Below are 21577 nucleotides of genomic sequence, written 5' to 3'. Positions count from 1 at the left end.
TTCTGCAGTGTTCCAAAAAACCCCAACAAAACACCTTTTGAGGTCATGCTGGATGACTTGATTATATTACTGAGACAGAGCACCACACGTGCAGCGTATGGGTCCCTCCAGGAGAGGTTATATCCTGTTGCTTAATGGAGAACTCCTTTGCCTGTTTGGAGGAGAAGCATTGACTGGTTCTGAAGGGAGCCTAGTCTGGTCCTCCTCATTTGCAAGTGGGAAATTAGTAGATAATCCAAAACCAACTGTTTGATTCTCCAACAGGGCTGCAGAGGCACCGGGAACACCGGGTGGTGAAAAGAATATTTATCAACTCTTGCTTTATTTTTTAAATGTTTAGCTAGACATCTGTATCTTTGAATGTGTTTGTAATATGGAGTCTGGTTTTTTCTTAAGGTCTCCTGTAATGGCTGGAGGACTGTTTGCAGTCGATAGAAAGTGGTTCTGGGAGCTGGGAGGGTATGATGCAGGTCTGGAGATATGGGGAGGAGAGCAGTATGAAATATCCTTTAAGGTGAGCTATGTTCTCTGGAAATTACTTTTTTTTTTTTTTTTTTTTTTTAAAGCAAGAATTGTTCTGAGGCACAGAATGTGAATGATCTATCTTGTCCTTGCTTTTTGCGTGCGACTAAAGGTGAAAGAGCTGGGAGCTGTAAGGTAGTACACAGAAGAAACAGCGATGATGTGACCAGTCATTTGTGAGGGTTAGTTATGGAGCAGGATTAGCTGAGGTGTACCCTCTTCTGTGATCACAGCTTCAGATGCATGTGCTCTTCCCAGCAAGGGTAAGTCAGCTGGCACGGAGCTCACTCTGACTGTTAGGCTTCTTAGTACTCACCCTGGCAAGAAGATTAAATACTCTCCTTCTTGAGGGAAGGAAAATTCAGCAGGATCTCAGTGTTTGCCCAGTTGAGTACCTCAGTCCTGAACTTGAGTTCCCAGAGATGAGAGTAACTTACTGGCTATAGTCAATCCATCTGACTCCTGGCTGCGAGGAACTGAGACTATTAATTACCCTGTAAGAAATCCTCAACAATTGGAATAATAACACTGTTGCTGGCAGTGCCTTCAGATCATTATCTGCCTGGCTCAGGGACAATGCTGTTGCTGATCGACCAAGCTCTTCAGTTGACGGCTTTAAAATAAGAGTTATCCAGCTGACCAGAACCACACACTAACAGTAACGAGTCACTGTGACCCACGAAGACCGCTGGTACCTGGTTATCTTGGAATACGGCACTCTGAAATCCATTCTGGGAAACTCACTGGCATGTCCCAGACCACTGAAGGCAGGTGGCTATTCTTCTCTTCAGTGGTGGGAATCCTTTCCATAGCCTGCAGCAAATCAAGTGAAAATTTCTATGTTAAACTCTATTTGGGTCGCTAGTTGAATATATAACCTTATAGGTGTCTGAATGCCACTTAACTAAGCTAGCTGGCCTCAGCATGAGGCTAGAAGATGGTAGTGGTGCTAATGTAGTCACAGTTTAGCTTTGGCGGCTAAAATTCCTCATTTGTCTTCCCAACAAACAGATCATCAAACAAACATGGCAGATCTCTCACAAAATGGATTGCTAATTCTTGATGTGGCTACGCAATTCAAAGGCATATCAAACTATGTTCAGCAAGCCATATTACCATACGTACATATCATGTACTACTGTACAGCAAACAATGGAAGAAAAGACATTGGCTTGAAAACAATGTCTTTTCTTCCATTGTTTGCTTACAAAAAACCCTAAGTAATGAAGTCACATCGCAGGTCCCTTGTCCTCTGTAACAGTAGCAGGAAGGACAGGGTGGGGGGCACCCTCTTTGGAGATGTCATTATGGTTAGAGCCCTTTATTCTTTGTGTTGCATGTAATGAAATTGTGTAACAATGTCATTCTCTGCAGGAGGGGCGGTGGCAGTATTCATTCTCTTTTCCTTGGCCCTTTTTGAAAATGCTGGTTTCCAAGAGTGATGACAGTGGCTGGGCAAGCCCTTTGTCTCCAGTGCCACAGCAGACAGTCACACTGCTTGAGCTGCAGGAAATAAGACTGCTTCATTCATCTGTTTGCTTATCCTCTCTGAAACACACTGTGTTTTATTTCAGTCCAGAGATGGTAATTTATGGAGGGATAAATTTGCTTTAATTAATCTCTGCAAAGACCCCCTTTTTTCTTTCATTGTGCAACAGAAAAATGAAGTTTTAACTGAAAGAGGCTCAGTGTATTTTCAGAAATTAAGATAAATTGATACATTCATCTGTGCCTGATAGATTTAATAATTCTGCTGGAATTGCAAGAATAGAAGGTTTGTTCATAGAATTTATGAAGCTATGACATTTCCTGGCGAGCTTGGAGCTATGTTTTTACCTTTAGAAGCAGACTGAGATTTTGTAGTTAAAGGGGCACTGTCAAATAATTTAAAGCTCTGGGTTTAGATGTGGGGTACCTGCTTTCATGTTATTTATTATCTAATGGGAATTCACATTCTAAGTGTGCCAAATTTACAGCCCGGCTTTAACAAAGAATCCATTTCTGTGCCTGGGAGTTGTGTGTGCACATACTCTTTTGTACTGCTGGTCTTTGATCCATTGCATCGGATCTGGCCTTCTCGAGCCTCACCAGGAGCAGATTTTTTTTTTTTCCTTAAGCATGTTCTTTTTTGGCCATGTATGGACTGTGCTTTACAGTTTTTTGCCTTTATTTTAAAATCCAGGGCTCTGTTGCTGAGAGACTGGAAATAAACAACTTTGTTTAGGAGTCTCTTGCCTTTCTGTTTTGAGATCATATGAATGTCTGTCATCAGCTGTTTCTGCTTCCTTCTGAGAAGGAACTCTCAGGCTGAAGAGAAGCCAACAGAGAAGCCATCAGTGTTTAGCACCTCAGAAAAAATTTAGCCAGAGGATGGATCAAACTCTGTTAATAGAAGCCTTGCTCCTTGGATGACATCTGTATACCAAACATCACTAGAACACATGGCATACTGGGGTACAAAAAAATTCAGGCGAACTTTTAATTGGAAACAAACTTTCTAACCCTAACTGCTGGTTTGCAGTTTTCTGGGTCTTCTCAATCCCTTAAACCAAAAATTTCTAGATTAGAAATGAAGGAGTCTATCCATTCCATATTCAAGCAGAAAACACATGCTTCTTCCTTCTCTTCTGTATATCCAGAATAGCTCAGTGCCTTTAACCCAGTACTTGCACAGATGAGGAGTCTTCCTATTTCAGGTCATCATCAGATGCAACAGGAAGATTGCAGTCTTGAATTTTAGGTGCAGGCATTACACCTGTTCAAATGAGCTTCATTTTTGAGTGAACCTGGCTTGCAGAACGCTCCAGGCAGACTGCTCTGCAGATCTGCGTGGTGTAAGAGCCATTCTCCTCTATCTCAGTGGATCACCAGATGCTGACCTTTGAGCACATTCTTGTATTTTGGAAAAAGGGTGAACAAGCACACACAGCTATTTATGTGCGGCACTTGTTACCTTTCCTTTCTGTGCCCCTGACTCTACGGCCCCAGTTTCTCTGTTCAGTGGACTTTCTTGAGGGCTTTTTTTTGCTTTTTTGGGAGTCGCTTTCATACCTCTGCCCTTTATAGGTGTTTCTAGTCTTTTGTATCTTTCTGCAATGCTTGAAAGTTCAGTTCAAGTATTCAAAATTGAATAGTTTACTCAAAGTGACAACATGTCTTTCCTCTGCTAAACACAACTTAATAGCTCTGATTTTCTGAATGCTCCTGCGTTCTCAACAAATACCTACATTCTGCTGCATACGTAACCACTTCATTTTTTTTGAGATTAATGTATTTAATTTGGAGCAGTATATATGAAGCATTTAAACTGTTCCTTTCTGCAAATGCTACTTTGTACAGCACTTATTTACGCTCATGTCGTGGTTTCACCCCGTGGTTGGTGCAAACAAGCCATATGGACAGTTGTCCTGAAAAGAACAATTAAGGGAGACAAAAGAGATGAGCAGTACTCATTGCCTTTGCTCCTTGCTTCAGCAATAGGAAGCATCTACTGCACTTGTGCAATGATCTATGATCACCAGAATTTTTCCAGATCCTTTTCCCAAAGCATCAACAGGGATTGCTTCTCCTGATTTCCATAGCATAAAACATGTTGCATGTTTTCCAACAAATCCAAGTGCTCCATGGCTTCTGTTCGCATATCTAATGCATGCATCTCCTTTGCCACATGTCAGCAGCACATTTCTGATTCACATTTTGCCACTGGCCTCCTGGCAGGTGCATGGTCAGGGTGCAGCTGCCAAGGCATCACTTCTGACAGCATTGCTAGTTGTATGGCTGAAGTTAGTGTCGATTGTGAGCCACCCCTGCTTATTCCAGGCACATACACTACTTTCCAGCAGCTCATGTTTGCCCACACTGAAACAGGCCGGGCATTCTGCTGCTTTTTTTGTGGTTTTTTGTTTTGTTTTTTAAGCCAGCACATGCTGCTTATCTCTAAGGCTCTCAGCTGCAGTACGGGGTGGCCTCTTTCTCCCTTCCTATCTGGCGATGCAGAGATCAATTTCAGACCATTGACTTGAATTTTTGGCCTCTGTTCACCTTATGTGCTTGGTTCAGGTTCCAGAGTAGCCTCCCACCAAGCAGCATCAGGAAAGTGGACCCCCCACATTCTGAAACATGATTATTGGAAAGTGCTGTCATTCCTCTAAAATGCTCCAGACGGTAAGGAGGGGCCATGCTGGTGTATGCTGTGTGAGAAGGCATTGTGCAAACACATAGATCCCAGTGCCTTTTGAGCTACCTTAATCTTTTATAGAGTGGTAAGACCCAGCTGCAACAGCAGCTGATGCTTACAATACAGAGGATTATGATTTTCCGGAATTATTGGTTGTCCTTGCTTTCATCCTCTCGCCTACCCTGTTATGCAGAGAACCCCCTTGATTTATCCACTGTGTCCTTTTCTTCCCACCTTTCAGTCTGTGCTCAGACAATCAGCTCCATTGATCCATCCCATGGTCTTTAGTTCTGTCGTGGCTTGCAGAAGCAGCTTTCTCTTCAAGGCTTGACTCTTTCCTTTGTGTTTTTTCCCTCTCCTGGGAAGCATTGGCTCATCATGTGCAGTCTTTGGAAACCACAAACCTTGTATACCCAAGTGACTTGTGTTCACACACCAACTATGGTATTGTATTGTGTGTTTGAGAGGAGAGGTTCAGCTGTCTTACGTGACATTGTTTTCTGAAATAGCAGAAAGGGAATTGGATAACATTATAACATTAATAACATTCCCATGCAGAGAATAGGTGGCATATTATCTTGTGCTTTCATAGCACGCTAGCTGAGTCAAAGGCTCTGGAGTCGCTTTATGAATATGGAGTTACAGCTCTCCAGGCCACTGAGAAGATGTAAATTATCACCGGTGTTGTTATTTTACTTCTCCTGTATATGGTTTTATTATTAAGGTGAGATTGTGGCCTTAAAAAAATCTCTTGCAGTATGCCCATTGACCTCAGTGTAGCCAGGTTTTCTCTTAATTCCAGCAGAGCTGTCAGCTGCTAGATTCCTAGCTTAAAATGTAGATTGGTAAAATTCTGCTTGAGGAGGAAGAGAAATTTCCTGTTCTCTCCTAATGAGATCTGATTAGATCATTGTATAAAGCACTGCCTGCCTGACCAGCTTTAATTCTTGTTCTTATGGCATTCTAGTAAATGGCTGATTGAAATTAAGTGCGTCAAGTTCAGACTCTGATGTTTACTGTCATGTCAGCCAGGGAGATGAGGCACTATCTCACCCTTCTATAAAACAACAGCAGCAAGAAGAAACTGGCTCCCCTGGCCCAAGTGACAGTCGGTGTCACCATGAAGGCACAAGGTGCTCCCCCACAGAACGGCGTTGTGTTTTTAGCAGTGTACGTTCTGGTGTATCATGCCTGTACCCTGGTTTAAAAACAGCCAAATATCGCTATCAGAGTGAAAGCGTTCTCTCAGCACGCGGCTATTTTGGGTTTGCTTCACTTGCAGTTATTCCTTGACAGACCCTTGGATGTGATTCCCCTGACCTTTAACTCCAACTTCCTAACGCTTTTGTTAGCTGTGTTTTACTGATGCTCGTCACGGTCTTTCCCTCTCCCCCTTCTTCCAGTTTTATAGATAAGGACTGGTAATTGTCTTTATGGAGGTTGTAATGAGTTCTGTCACCACACAAAGCAGCTCACTAATAAAATAAATCAAAGCAGCAATGAATGAATGGAAAGCATGCTTTTAAAATTAGATTTGTACTGCAAGTGCCACACTGTCACTTGCAGCATGAGACAATATTAAAAAGGCACTGAGTTGGCAAAGTACCTTGAAAGGGTCACTGAGCTCTGCTAGTAGGAATTAGGAAGCTTTCCATTGCCTCCATGCAGCACTGGTAATTGCAGCATCGTTTGGGATAAAGCATGATAAGGAAAAGAGCACGTAAAACTGATCTTAGATTTTACTTGTTCACTAACTCAGTTTTTTTCTAATCATATCATTACATGTGTTTATATAATGTTGTGTTCTGTGTCTGGAGTCGTGTACCAGCTCGGAGCTCTTGGCCCAGTGTATCATCGGTTCTGTCTAGCTTCCCATACCCCCTGCCTTGCCAATGTACCACTCAGTGGATAAGTGCTGTCTGTGTTACTGCTTCACAAGATCCGCAGTGCAAGGACAGTCAGTGCTCTCTGGCTGCATATTGACTGCAGGGCTCTGTTCCTCACCTTACTTGGAGAAGGTGTGTGTTCAGAGGAGACGTCTATTCACAGTGGCCTGACTGAAGGCCTTTCTTTAGAGATCAAGGGCAGGTGAGGCATCCTATGAGCAGGCAGCAAGGATAACGAGCTGGTGTGTTATTCAGGCTTGCGTTACACCAAAACGCAGCTGCTTGTGAAGTGCTAGGGCTTTCATGATGCAGGGTGCAGTGCACAGGGTAAGAATATGGGTTGCCGAGGAGCATGTGTGTCTGTGCAACTGACTCTGCAGTTTTTTTATTGTTCCCAGATCTGTTGCCGCTCTTACAGCCTCACACAAACCGTTTCTGTCATAGAAACATAAAACATCCCCAAATTCTTGTTTTCTCAGTCTACCAGTTAATTTCCTAGCGGCAAAATCACACTGTGGCCTGCTGCAGCAAAAAGCACAGCAGCTACAGAATAAGAACCGTTTTCAATTCCTCTAGAAACTTCACAAAACATGAGTGCTAGTTTCTTTTTTCATCTTCATCTTTTCTGTATCAGCCTCTCAAGACACAGCAGGGACAAAAGGAATGAAATTCTGTAGAAGGAGTGTTTGTCAACTTTCTTCTTGTCTCTCTCACCATAACGACGTGTAATTAAGTACCTTGAACTTTAGAAGTTGCTTGTGAAAAATATTCCTCTAACTGAGAGCAACCAACCGCCATTAAGTTATACGCAGTCAGCAAATGGCTGTAATTATTAGGGCCAGTAGACAGAGCTGAAACTCCAGAGGACTTTAGTGTCAGAGCTAATAATTATGCAGCAGCCCTGGCCAAATATTTCTCTTCCAAGCTAAGTATTTAATATTGTCACTGTAGAATATTAATGGAATTGCCTGCTATGTGTGAAGCTGTTGACTAAGCTCATTGTACAGTGAACTGCGGTGGCTCAAATTAGCCACAGTGAATGGAGGGATCAAGAACACTGCATCAGCCTGCAGCACCAGCAGACCTTCTTAAATATCGCTGCCTTCAGGGCATTAACATAAGATCTGGGGACAAAGCGAAGGGCAAGACAGTGTCGTGCTTCGAGAATTTAGAAAGTCATTTGTTTTGCATGCTGAAGGGTACTTTTTCTTTAAGTATTGATTAGATATCTCTGGGAAGCACATATGAATATATTTCTTAAACCTAATGAAGTAGATTGGCCGGTTCAGAAAACATCTCCTTTGGTTTCACTGGGACAAAATGATTACATCCGTGCTATAAATAAGGACTAAAAGAAAGTTGTTGCAGAGTGCTGGCACAGACTGAAATCTTCCCAGATGGGGAAAGAAACTTCTGGGCCTAATCTAGACATTTACCAAGCATTCAAGGTAGTCTTCTTCAACTAGCAGTGTGTTCCATTGACTTCCTGAAGGCTTTTTTGAAGCTAATTATGTTTTCACCAGGCATGGATTTCTACTTCATTGTAAGGCTGCAAAAGCAATGAGTGCATGTCAGCGATGAAACTGTATGAGAGCAGTGATAACCATGGGAAAAAGTAGCAGTTTCTTCTGGTTTCCAGCACTTGAACAGACTCATGAATTCTCTGGAGTGTTTTGTGTAACACATGACAGAGATGACCTCCCTTTTACAGCAATGTTACACAACCTACACCCAGGTCTTATCTGGCAGTCCAGTTTAACTATGGTAGTTACTATTGCTGTAATAAAATATATCAATTTAAAGTGTGCTGTTCTCTGTGTGCTTGGGTTTTTTTTTCCCTGTTCTTTTTTCTAAAGAATGCAAAATTGAACTGTTTAGCCATTGAGCTTAATAGTACTTGTGCTAAATCGAGGCTTGCTGCATGGCTCTAAGCGAGTAGTTATAGGATTTTAGACTAAGTCAAGGAGGGGAGGGTATTTGGGAGAGAGCATACTTTAAAGTAAAAAATCTGGGTTAGGCTTTTTGATGATTTGAAAGCCTTTCTTTTTTTTTTCTTCTTCATTTTTCTCTATATAACCAAGAGTGAATCTGTATCTCTGCTGTTCCACAGGTTTGGATGTGTGGGGGTCGCATGGAGGACATCCCTTGCTCTAGAGTTGGTCATATCTACAGAAAATATGTTCCATACAAGGTTCCAACAGGAGTCAGCCTGGCAAGAGTAAGTGGCAATGGCATTCCCCATGACAGATGTCTGACTGCAGTGTGACCGTGCTGTTGTCTCCTCTCACCCCACAATGGGAGGCAAATGTAGGCTTTGTAGTCCATAAATTTTACTTGTATAGTGGTCAAATTGAGCAGTTTTGCAGTGGGGGATGTGTAGCACAAAGGGAAGAGAGCTTAGGAGACTCATGTGTGCACAGCTGCCATGCTCCAGACATCAGCCGTTGCTAGGTGTTGGGAAGGGACTTTGCGATCAGGCGCTGACTATAGAATCACCAATAAAAACAAGATATGGCTTTATTTGTATAGTACTTCAGTCATTTTATAGCTGTGCTGTCCAAGACCAGCAGGCTTCAGTGTGGTGATTGTGTTTTGGTGATTGAAAGACCTCTCAACTTCAAGCATCGCAGACCACTGAATAGGCAAGCTGTAATTTTCCATGATGGACCGTTCTGTGCCATCTTATTTCTTAATCTAGTGTAGCCCAAAGAGGAAAGAGCTTTTGCCTATCATGCACTAGCTTTCTCCACTTAATTTCCAAATTGAGAAGGGATTGTATTGCCCTCTGGTGGGAGAAAAAAATCATAGAAGCAGGAAGGCTGCAAAACTACAAAACACAAAAAGGTGCCCTGCTGTACTGCAGTCTTACGGCTTGCACAGTGTTAAAATGTTTCCCAGTTTAACAGCATTGCCCTAGTTATAGATTTGGATTTATTACTCAGCCCAGCAATGACCTGTCAGAGCGATAGAGTGCTCTCCTGTTGGTGCCATCTCTTCAGGAAGGAGCTATATTTCTTTTGATTCAGTATTTGGCTCTTGCATACTCCCACAGTGCTGGAAGGAGATGGCAGACAGGTGTAGCGAAGGCTGTTTCTCAACATCTAAGATTGTACAGTCACCTTGAGAGGAACACCTCCTCTTGTTATGTGTAGGCTGCGTTTGGGGCAGTGTCACCACACTGCTCATTCTTAATGACGTAATTTTTTTAGCAGTAAATGGCCACTGCTGGACTGGCACCTTCACACAAGGTGGGTAGTGCTGTTGGGTCACTGAAGTCATGACAGCACATGGCACGTTACTGTGTAGCACCAAGAATGTACCTGATGTTACCATAGAACAGTCCAAGGTCCAACAGTTGCTTGAGTGTGCTGTAACCTGCAGCAGGGCAAGTATCTCAAGAGGGTGGTGTTCGTTGCTGTCTTGGAATTGCACAGTGGATTAAGCTTTACAGTGATACGTGAAATATATTGCTGCCAGGAAGTAAACCCTTTGCTTCTGTTCTGAAGGGCAATAACCTGAAAGTTCTGTATTCCTGCAGTATCTTGGAATTTCTTTTAGACAGCTTTTTACCCCAGAAAACGGAAAAATAGTGGTTAGAACCAATATTGTGAGCTGAAGCTTTCCAGAAGGGAGTACTGCAAATCCCATACCTAGATGGATATAAAAGATGCAATAAGAAGGATTTAAGAAAGCAGCTTTTTGTCAGAGACCTTTGAATGTCCAGTGGTATTTACCAGCATCATTTTCTGACTAGCTTCTTTACAGAAAAAAAGGAAGAAAAACCAACTTTTGATTAATGCTGTTTTTCTTAGCCACAGAGAACTAGATATAATGGCCAACTGCCAGGATTCTGTTTTGACCTCAACTGAAAATATCTTTCTAAAAGTCCCTTGGAACTAGAGAATAATAAAAATAATCTTCATCCTGAAGCTGGAGAGAAAGAATGGATGTGAATGAAAATCCTTTCTGAGCAAAAACATGAGAGCTGTTCTGAATGCTAATGTCGGTAGTTTGTGCAGAGTGTTCTCAGGTGTTTTTCCCTCTCATTTTCACACGTGGCTGTTACCCACACAGAACTTGAAGCGGGTGGCTGAGGTGTGGATGGATGAATACGCAGAGTACATATACCAGCGTAGACCAGAGTACCGGCATCTTTCTGCCGGGGACGTCGCAGCTCAGAAGGAACTTCGCAACAACCTCAATTGCAAAAGCTTCAAGTGGTTTATGAACGAGGTCGCCTGGGACTTGCCAAAGTTTTACCCTCCAGTGGAGCCTCCAGCAGCTGCTTGGGGAGAGGCAAGTTTGTGCTCTGAAATCTGCAGCGGGCAAACAGGCTGTGGTTTGGGTATTTTAAAGTTGCTTTACCCACGTGCTCCAGTACCAGTTTTTTGTGAGTAAGGTGGCAAGCGTTTAAAGGTCTGCTTGAAATGTTTCAAAGACCAGAATTCCTCTACTGTTATATTGGCCTGATCAAAGGCGGCAGTTAGGAGCCATTTCTATTAGTGCACAGCTACAAAGAGAATAGAGACTTGGCTTGTTCTGCATGTTGCGTATTTAGTAGAAGGCAGAACGTGCCAACAGGGAGGACTAGGGAGAGGCGACAGCTGAGCAACAGCAGAAATCTTGTATTTCCAAAGGGCTACACAGCTGTGGTGAGCTGCTCTGCTCCTTAGCTTTCCCATCTGAAAGCCAGGCAAACCATCCCTGGTTTTGAAAGTCTGCTGTGTTCTGGGAAACACCACCCCAGGAGTGAAATCATGGATCGTTACACGCAACACAGTGGGCTGTGCAGTCCTGTAGCTAGTGGGTTTTGCTGTGTCCTGGAGGGTATTGTACAGATGGTGATGGGTCCCATTGTGGGTTCCTGTGCTTTCTTCTAGCTGTTACCTGCCAGCTCAGATACATAGTTAAGTGAGGAATCTTAAAACTGTCTTTATACAAATACTGCCATTATTTGAGGCAGTTTAAGCCTTTTTTCCTGGCACTTGGTAAGAGCAGGAGATTCAGCGACTAATTTACTATTTCAGATACGCAATGTAGGAACTGGACTGTGTGTGGATACTAAGCATGGAGCCCTGGGATCCCCACTGAGGCTGGAAAACTGTGTGAAGGACAGAGGAGAGGCAGCATGGAACAACGTGCAGGTAACAGTCCCTCTGATAAATCATCACCCCCTGAATAAATCTGGGGAGGGAGAAGTTATAAGAACAAATGTTTGAGAAGGAAGGCCATCGCAGAACTCTGAGGTGAACAGAGGGTGCTGTGCACCCCAAGGCTCGTGTGCTCATATTTGATGGGCTTGTAGCAGGATGTGGCTTGTGCATGTGGCGGGGCCTGGAGCTTGGCAGACTTTGTGCAGAGCTTTTACCTCTGCTTTGAAGTTTTCAGAGTGAACAAAAGAAAGCACAAGAAAACAATATGCCAAAATAATAAAAGAAACCAGTAACAAGGCAGCTGTAATATGTAACAAAGTGAATATTAACTTCAAAGGTTGTGCTGAAAGAAGTGATAGAGGAACATCATGCATATTAATGAACCTGCAGAAGCATTCAATAACCGCTTACTATCATCCTTCTGACAGGAGGCAAATGCATTATAAACACCCAACCTTTGCTGGAGAGAGATGAAACCGGCCAGGCTATAGATTCACCCTCTCAACATATAAGGTGCCAGAAACGACAGCTTTATTGTAACAGAAGGGAAGGAAATATTAGTTTGTCTAAACTGTAGCAGCTGAGCTGAGAAAAGATCAAGAAAACAATGCCTCTATTACAGAGCCATGCATAACTCTTCAGGGGAATGGCTTCAGTAGTAGGAGACAGAGGGTTGTTGCATATCAATTTTGATGCATGAAAACTAGAAACAAAACCAATTTACTCGGGCACAGTCCAAAACTAAGCTTCTGTTGTGTCAGGAGGATCTTGAACAATTAGCGTTGGCTTACATTTAGGAGGAGAATGTGTTTTCAACTTCTGTCTAGCATTGAGCCTAAATGACTGTGGTGATTTCTTTCTCAAGAGAGGCTTAAAAGAGAGACAGAAACAAAGTGGCTTCTTTGTGCAAAAGTTTTTGGCCGTGCTGCTTCAAATAGTAGCACCCTGCTAATTCGCGGTCTTTCTGACTGCCCCATGAGATCTCTCTGAAGAGAGGACCATTCCTCCACCTGGCTCCAAAAGGACCCCACAGAACAGCCCTTCCTCTCAGGGACTGAGAGGTGTGCTGGCTAGTAGCCCTGCAAAATGATGTTGTCTAGTGCTGGTCACAGAGGACATTTGCACCCTTGCCAGAGACACTGTCCTTGTTAAAGCAGAAAGCAAAAGCTTGACAGCAGTGCCTGCCTTTCAACAAGTTTATCTTTTGTGAGATTCAGTCCTACGATGCTTAAAATATGTCCTAAGGCAAGCCATGATCATCAGACTGAAGATGCAGCTTGACCATGCTACTGTCTGGAGCTGTGTCCTAAAGCAAATGCCACAGGGGCAGTGCAAGGAACAGAGCATGTGAGTGGTGGTACTTCCACCGACTGTTCTCCTGTGGTCCAGTCCTATGGCTCAGGGACTTCCAGACCACATGTGCTGGCATCCGGTAACTTTCATCAAGGCCACAGCATTACCAGGCATTAGTAGGTTGTGCCTAGTTACTACAGCTAAAACCCTTTCTCTTCTTTTTTGTAGTATCCCTTCTTTCATTTCACCCAAAAGTGCTAGGAGATCATTGCAGGGTCAGTAGAAGAGAGCAGCAGGAAGCATTGCCCTAGTGATTGCCTTTCCGACACTCCTGGGGAGCTGTGGTCTCCTGGTCTCTTGTCCCAGAGGGCGTGGAACAGAGACTTCTCAAGGTGACTGCAGGCTGCCTGTGCAGACTTGGGTGTTTACTGGCAGGTTAACTTGGAGCTCCTCTAGCGCTCTGCCTTTTGTGCTAGCTGTGAAGTGCTGTAATTGGTCAGCTGCTCACTTAATCCATGAGGTATGTCTGCATTGCAGACATTCAAGGCTGCTATTAGTACCTAAGCTAACTAGCATGGCTGTTTGCAGCAGCACAGACTCATTTAGCATGCTGTGTGGCAGTCCACGGGGTAGCTGTTACGGACTCCCCTGGTCAGCAGTCCTTGTCCCCAGAGGTGGAAGTAGTTTTTCTCTAAAAGATGTTGTCCTTTCCCTGAAGCCATTCCCCACCCATCCTGTGGGCAAAGAAGGGAACATTGTTCTGCTGGTGACAGCACAGTGCCCAGTACCAGCCATCCTGAGGGCTCTGTTTGTCCTGGCAGGTATTCACGTTCAGCTGGAGAGAAGACATCCGTCCCGGGGATCCTCAGCATACCAAGAAGTTTTGTTTTGATGCCATTTCCCACAGCAGCCCTGTGACCCTCTATGACTGTCATGGAATGAAGGGGAACCAGCTCTGGCGATACCGAAAAGTGAGTGTGTGTGCACGCTTGCATATGTGTATTCTCATTTAATGTGTCAAATTGCCTGTAGGCACTTAAGTTTCCTTAAAATGTCACACGTTTTATTCCTTCTCTTATGTAGCTGTGATAAGAGAATCTGCAGACAATCTATTGTCATTGTGTCATTAATTACCCTTGATTAGAAAGAGGTGACTCCCCTGTTCCACCTGTTAGAAATGGTGAGGACTGCTTCTCCAGAGCTTGCTAAGCAGAAGGACACTCTCCTTGCAGTCCTGTTCACAGCTGGCAGTGAGGTGATGCAACACCCTTGCAAAACCTGTTTGCAGTGAGGTGTGCTGTGTTTATTGGTTTGTTCAGAATACTAGAAGATAATGCCAAAAGTAGATGAGGATTTATTCATCCTCCTACTAAGCAATGCTTTTGTGGCCAACAGGTTAGTAAATTTTCGACTAAATGTCCTGTCTTAGTCCTTGCAATCCGCATGCACAGTGCTGCGGAGTGACTGTGGCAGGATGTGAGCTGTGGCTGGAGAGCCTGGCTCTGGATGCACATTTAGAGCTTCCCAGCGCAGATGTGAGGATTGGGCTGGATACTGTGCCAAGGGCTGGGAATGGACCCTGACACTTCCCAACCAGTGAAGCGTGGAACAACTTCAGATACATCCAAGTGACAAAATAGCTTGCCTTGGTTTTTAAGACTTCTTTTCATTGGTTTTAAACCAGCTTTACTTCTCTGCTTAGCAACCTCACGTCAAATTTCTCTTCTCCAGGACAAGACCCTCTACCATCCAGTAAGCAGCAGCTGTATGGACTGCAGTGAGAGTGACCGAAAGATCTTTATGAACAGCTGCAATCCTTCATCTCCAACACAGCAGTGGATATTTGAACACACAAACTCAACCGTCTTGGAAAAATTTAACAGAAATCTTGATCTTTAAAAGACTGAGAAAAAAAAAATATATATTTTACAATTATAGTTTTTACTGGGGAGGGTTACAAAAAATTTTTTTAAGAATACTTTTTTTTAAACAGTTAATGAAGGTAAAAGGGAGAATCTCAGGAGAAGGTTAACTAGCAGGCTAGTCTTTATTGTGAAGATGCTGCATCCTTCTCTTCTGGGGATGGTGGAATTTTAAAGGCTTTGCCAGAGCCACTTCTGTGCTGAGACTGGAACAGAAACTCTGTTTTTAGAGGAGTCTGAATGTGATTCAAACTGCTTTTTTTTTTTTGCTTTTGTTTTTTGACTATTTTGTTTCCCACCTGGGTTTGATGTTAAATCATTTTATCCAGGACTCTCCAGGATTTCCTGTAGCTGCTATACCACCCACTGAAACGTTCCCACATAGGTGTTTTATCTTCCAAAGTCCATCTGAGCAAAATCTTGAATACAAGATTTAATCCTGTGATCAAAAAAAAAAAAAAAAGCCATCAAAATGTAAATTTTTTTTTTTTTTTGTCCTAAACCAAAATATATTTCAAACAGGTATTATGACTTTCCAAATCATAGCTCTGATAGAGGAATGAGCTCTAGTGGAAGTGCAGCCAGGTGAGGGAAATATCGCTGTAGTTATTAGTGACGAGGAATCTGGGTTTCTGGTCCATTCACTTTGCAGTCACTTTGTTGCTCACTGTTGAATCTTCAAGGTGAAAGATTAGCAGAGGGTTTCTAAGTAAGCACAGTTCTTACAGGTGAAGATTTTTGCTAAGAGCCTTTAGAAATTGGGTTCCAAATTTACTTCTCATTCAGAATCTTTTTAGCACGGACACCCCTAGGGTTTCTCAGAGTTAAATCTACTACATGAAGGCAACTTCCATTTTTCCTTTAGAGGTGTGAAGGCTAACTTAATTCACAGTTGATGTGAGCAGATTAATTCAGGATAATTAAGTCAGGGCTGAGATTAGCCATTGGTCTTTATCTGTTTGTTCATCAGTCATGAGTTCTGTGGTCAGTAGTGTTCTAGCCTTGTGGGAATGTGCTATTACTCTCTCTTCCTTTCCCAACATCCACAGCACTGTACAGTTTATTGTGACTGCAAATCTGTTTACTTAAGCAGAGGTGTGGGATCGATGGGCCAGTTTCACTAGTGCCCTGTCCCTTGTGCAGTCAGTTAGCAATGCAAGGTATCACCCTTCTGGTTTGTCTGCAGGATCTGCCAGACACTGAACCAGAATTGTCTCATCCCAGGAGCTGGAAGACAGTACTGATGCTAAAGGATGAATGGAGGACCATTGGTTTCAAGTCTATCTGAAGCAAGCATTTAAAAAAAACCCACACTGGTTTAAAATTAAGTTGTTGCAAAAAACCAGATTTAGTAGTTCAGCCCACTTAGTCTTATACTGAAGGCAGCAGTGGCATTTTCTCGTAAAAGCTGTGAATGACGGTGCAGTTAACCTTTTGCAAATATGCTGCGTAAATCAATAAAACCAGCCCTTTTCCAGTAATTGCCCTGCTCCACAGTTTGTCCAGCTGAGGAGGTAGTGTGCAGCCAGCTCCGAGAGTGGAAGACTGGAACACTCAGGGTAGGAGCAGGGCACCCCTCTGGGACTCTTGATGAAGCTCTGCTCTGAGGTGGCTTTCTTTCCTGTGAAGGCAAGGAGATTTTTGCCTAGTGTCACGAAACAAGCAGGCTGGCTCCCTCTGCAGAGCTCCAGAAGTAAGAACCACTTTCTGATGTTGCCAATTGTGGGATCATTGCCCATGTTTCAGACATCTGTGAGGCCATGTAGTGCTGTGTCTGTCACCTGGGAGCAGACTAGGACACAACTAGCTGCCTCTCAAGCCTGATGTGTTGACTATGAGGCTCAAAATAATTTCCACCTCTCTTATCCTTGCAGCTGAGGCCCCATCTGACCTGTTCTGCCAACTTACCTGGCCCATGCAGTCAGGAAGCAAGGGAAACACAGGCACTGCATTGCAGCTGGGACCAGGCTTGCCAAATGTGTTAGTGTCTGGAGTAAAGAAAGAAAAAAGGCTCTAGGCTTTCCTTGTGACAGTTTTGCAGCAGTATCGCTAAGGAAGTGAGACCAGTGTCAAACAGAGATGACATCTTATGTTCTCAGTAACTACAATATGTGTCATTAAGGATCCCTTTTCATTTCCGTGGGAGACAGAGCCGCTTTCCAGTGCTTTGTGTCTGACTGTTGCTTTCCTTAAGTTATTAATGCTCTCATTAGTCTAGTAGTGCTGACTGTGGATGGCTAGATGGCCTGACTAGATGTCTTTATGAATGTTTTAATACCTGTGGAACAAGAAGCTGTTTGTCCATGAACAGTGCTAGTTTTTTATAATTGGGACACAATCAGCAAACGATATAAATGGACCGTAGGTCATTCTGCTTGCAGCTTGCAACTTTGCGTGTCTTAGTTTTCCAATGAGAGAATTAGCTTCTGTTTCTAAAATGCATGGCTTGCTTTGTACTCGGGCTCACCTTGTGTAGAGAGTCCTAGCTGCTTCGCTTGCTGGAGGCTGGTTTCAGAGAGAACTGCAGTAAGGAACAGGTCTTTTACCACTTAATGATCTTAATTTGGAGCAAAAGGACAGCTCTTAGCAGTGTGCAACAAAAGATTAAGTAATTGTTGAGGCAATTCCTGTTTGACAACCCACCACCAGTATGTGGAAACTGGAGCTTTGGTGTGAGTGGTCCTACTGGGTCCTTCTCAGTATGGTTTATCTGTTTTCTGAAGGTTCGGGATCTGAGTGTGATCAGTGCCCCACAAATTCTGTACAATTCTGACTGGCTCGCTGGGCTTAGAGCTATTAATTTATTTACATCAATTATACTTTTCAATACCCTAGAGGCTTTGCTAACTAATGAGAAGACTTAATATAGCCAACCATCCACTGATTGAGAAATAGAAGCTGTATTTCATCATCTACATCTTTAATTGAGCCTTTGCTGGGCAATCTGGTTAATTATTCCAATTACTTTTGGTTATTTGTAAGCAAAATTGCTAAAGCATGAATACATAAGCAAATCTTCACATCTGCATGCAAGTCAAGACTGGAGATTAAATACCAGTGATTAACTAATGCAAAATAAATGTTTTCATATTTTTTCCCCAAAAATATTCAAACAAACCTTCTCTCCAAGGCTGCATAAATTCTGCTGCTTTTAAGTTTCAGAATTCCAGACAACAGGGGGATCCCTGGATGTGTTTTATGTTGCATAATACAACTTTGATTTGCTTTTGAAGCTCTTGTTGATTTATACTGGTGCTAATCTCTAAGGCCTACAAACAGAGTAATAGGTTTGTGGCTCTTATGTGTGCAAGATGTCCTTTTTCATGTCTGGGAAATTAACTTTCTTTTCCACGCCATAATAGAGGAAAGTGTGAGCCTTACTGAAAGTGGAATACAGCATCATTAAAAAAAAGATGTGCCTTTTTAAATGCAAATGTACAGCAAATGCTTAAACTTGAACCATTTTCTAGTGCCTTGCTGGACAAGAGAAGAGGGGAAGGGATTGGGAGATAAGGATGTAAGAGAAAGCTTGACATGCAGTGTTCGTGTTTGTGTGTGTTTTTTTAAAATGTCTGACTTTAGGTGCAAAATTTATGTCAGTAATTCAGAAGCTCCTGGGTTTCCTCTGTTAAATTGATATCATTAATGACTCTGGGAAGGTTTGTCACTCCTGATAGGAAGACTTGGAAAGGACGGCACCTTCCTCGTGGTACGCTGTAACAACTAAGGCTAGACCAGAGGATGTCTTGGTTAGCTATTGGATGTTTCATCTCATGGTGAAGGCTCACGCATTTGACCAGCATGCGAGATCCTGCATTTTATTTTCTAAGTATCCAAATCAGAAATCACACATAGTCCCAAAGGGACATAAAGTCTGTAGCAGAAGCATCTTTCAGAAGGTCGATGCCTTCCATCACTGGGAAACTTTTAAACGGTGTGTTCTAATCTCTAATACAGAAGTAGCAAGAAAGCAATTTCTCAGCTTAACTTTCTTCCTGGTTTGTTTTACAGTAGTCTAGGCACAGGGCTTTGCTTTCCTTTACTGGAGAGTTCCAGTCAGCAAACCTTCCTCCTCCCTGCTGCTCTGAGACATCAATGTACTGAAAGTCAAACAGGCACCACCAGCAACCGGCATTGCAAGAGCACAGTGCTCTCACAGCTACTATAAGATCATTATAGTAGCTATGCTGGCTTACATCACCGAGGGGAGAGAGATATCCTAAAAGTCATACCGGGCAATCGCGTAACTGCTGAGTAAAAAGGGAGAAACTTTTATTTTAACTTGTCTTTCAAGATATGGACAGACACTTGAATGGTTTTGACTGGAGAGAACAGACAGCCTTTAGCAGTCAGCCTGTCACGGTTTCATTTGAAAGAGCCCTCGTAAAGTTATGTCTGAAACAGTCTGGCTCTGCTAGCACAAGGGATTCAAGTGTACCTTGCATCCCACATCCACTCCCAACTGCTGTGGTCCATGTTCCTACTCACCTACTGCATTTCTAACCACTTGCAACAAAGGAGCCTGGTAGTGCCTAAGTTGGTCCTTATCTGACAAGCAGCAATCTAGGTTTCCATTTTAACAATCCTTTAGCATGAAAAGCTTCTTAAATAGTTAGCAAACTGTTGCCAAAATGGTGAGTAGCTCTAGGTTAATGTCAGGGTCTGTGGGGGTAGGAACAAAAGATCTTTGACAGGATCATAGCAGAAGTCCTCTCCTGGTTTGAGTGGAGGGGAGAGATGCAGTGGGTGGAGAATGGGAAAGCTGAGCTCTGAAATTTCCATCAGCATTCAACACACAGTTGTCAATCCATTTCATATTCCTCATTAACCAGTCAGATTGATTTATTCACATTATAAATTTAAAGTGTAACTGAAATAAACTCACCTCCTGCTCCAATTGCTCCTTTGCAGTGTCACGCTTTAACTTGTGTATGAAACTAGCCAATGATAGATTATGGAAACCCTAATAAAAATCCTGTGTCTGTTTTTTGACTTTGCCTCTGCTAGCTGAGTATGCTCCTTTATTTGCTGCATTTTGAGCTTTCTTGATGCTTCTGTATGACCCAAAAGGCTTCAGTGATTCCAGCAGATGTGAGGGATTTGGGAGTTTTGTATAAAGCCACTGGATCTATGTGGTTTTAAATCTACTAGTTCAAGTCTAGGAAAAAAGTCCTAATCCCAGTTAGTGAGCAAGCAAATGTGAACTTCAACCACAAAACAAGATAAAAACTGATCAAGCTAATAGACTGAAATGTTAGCCCTTAAGATAACAATAACAAATAGCTTTAGCATCTAGGGTGGAGAAGGGAATTGGTTTCAAAATGCATTCTCCAGGATCTTGGTGATAAGGTCTAAGTTTGTCTATTCCTTGTACTGCATGCATTTTATCTGTAAAACTGGATGGTGCCTCTTGAATCAGTGTATATTTATTTCTGTGCATATTAGGACCAACAGCCTAATATCTGGGGGTGGTAAAGGACTTGTAGCACTTTAATGTAGTAGCTTTCATAAATTGGGAATCATTGATAGAATGCCTAGTGTTTTTAAAGTTGAATGGACTTCCTTTTATAATATATTTAAAATAAATTTTTAATGTGTTTTCTGAAACTGTGTATGCAGAAATGACTGTCCCTGCCTGTTTTGCTCCAGTGATTGATTTCCCTTCTCTCTACTTCTTAAGCTTAGTTACCCTGATCTGGTGTTTTCTCAGCATAGGCTTCCTGCCACGTCACACGCTGCTCTCCTCCAGCCTTCCCAGGTTCCCTGTGAAGGTATTGGGTATAAACCACAGGGTTTACTGTGTTCATGCAGGAGCAGCCAACAAGCCAATGCCTGAGTGCCGTGTTGGTCGTACGTGGCAGGTTCAGGCAGCTGGGGGCTGCAGAGATGCCTGTGGGGCAGGAGTTGTGAACTCCCATCTGTCCCTCACAGCTGCTTCCAGCCAGCTCTGAAATCAATGGGAACAACCTGCCATGCCCCAAAACTCCGGCCTGTCAGACGACCCCACAACGTTTCAGCTCCGACAAGTTTAACGAAGAGCAGCAGCCGTGAAGGGAGGAGACACGTGAGGAGAAATGTAAGATGTGGACAAAGATGGAGGAGATGTGGAGGGAGATGTGTTTGTGCAAGGAGGTGCTCTGCGCCCAAGGGTGCAATCCTGTCCTGGAGGGACCATGGCCATGGTGGTGACTTGTGCCGAGGTAGGACACCCCCGAGGGACAGTGGCCACGGACAATCTTTGTTGGTGGGGCACGCTGGAAAGCACAGAGGAGCGGAGAAAACCCAGCACAGAGAAGTGAAGACAAACAGTTACACACTTGACCTCCTGCATCCCCTGTCACCTCACTGAATGAATTGGGAGAAACTGCATGTGAGCAGCAGCAAAGGGGAGGTGAAGCTAGGAGCAGTGGAGGACAGGGGGTTGAATGAAACTTAGCCAAAGGAAGGAGGAGGAAAAGTATTTACTTGTTTGTTTTCTTTTTTTCTCCATACCCAAATCAGTGATTAGAAGTTTGTGTTAACTGGAAACTAAGTAAGTAAAAATTCCCCAGGTTGATACTGTTGATACAGATAACACAGCGCTGGAGCATCATCTACTGCAGCAACTGCTCGTGGTCAAGCTAT

General features: G+C 43.2%; 1 protein-coding gene across 3 annotated transcripts in view; it reads left to right on the top strand.

Annotated features, from left to right (window-relative positions):
* The window catches only part of GALNT10 (polypeptide N-acetylgalactosaminyltransferase 10), a 271077-nt gene that overhangs the window by 69298 nt on the left and 180202 nt on the right, over nt 1-21577 (top strand). Inside the window, exons 7-12 of one of the 3 annotated variants that reach the window (XR_012837697.1) lie at nt 397-514; nt 8696-8803; nt 10660-10881; nt 11613-11729; nt 13853-14002; nt 14763-15447. Coding sequence is in view for 1 of the 3 variants with exons in the window: in XM_075766318.1 (XP_075622433.1) it covers nt 397-514; nt 8696-8803; nt 10660-10881; nt 11613-11729; nt 13853-14002; nt 14763-14930 (883 nt within the window). In the remaining 2 variants the exon portion in view is untranslated. Of the gene's footprint in view, nt 1-396; nt 515-8695; nt 8804-10659; nt 10882-11612; nt 11730-13852; nt 14003-14762; nt 20561-21577 lie in introns of those variants that run through there. The other 2 variants (XR_012837696.1, XM_075766318.1) reach the window with 2 other exon arrangements.

The sequence above is a fragment of the Balearica regulorum genome, chromosome 14, assembly GCF_011004875.1.
Source record: "Balearica regulorum gibbericeps isolate bBalReg1 chromosome 14, bBalReg1.pri, whole genome shotgun sequence".
Lineage (NCBI taxonomy): Eukaryota > Metazoa > Chordata > Aves > Gruiformes > Gruidae > Balearica > Balearica regulorum.
This window is presented reverse-complemented; position numbering and strand designations above follow the sequence as displayed.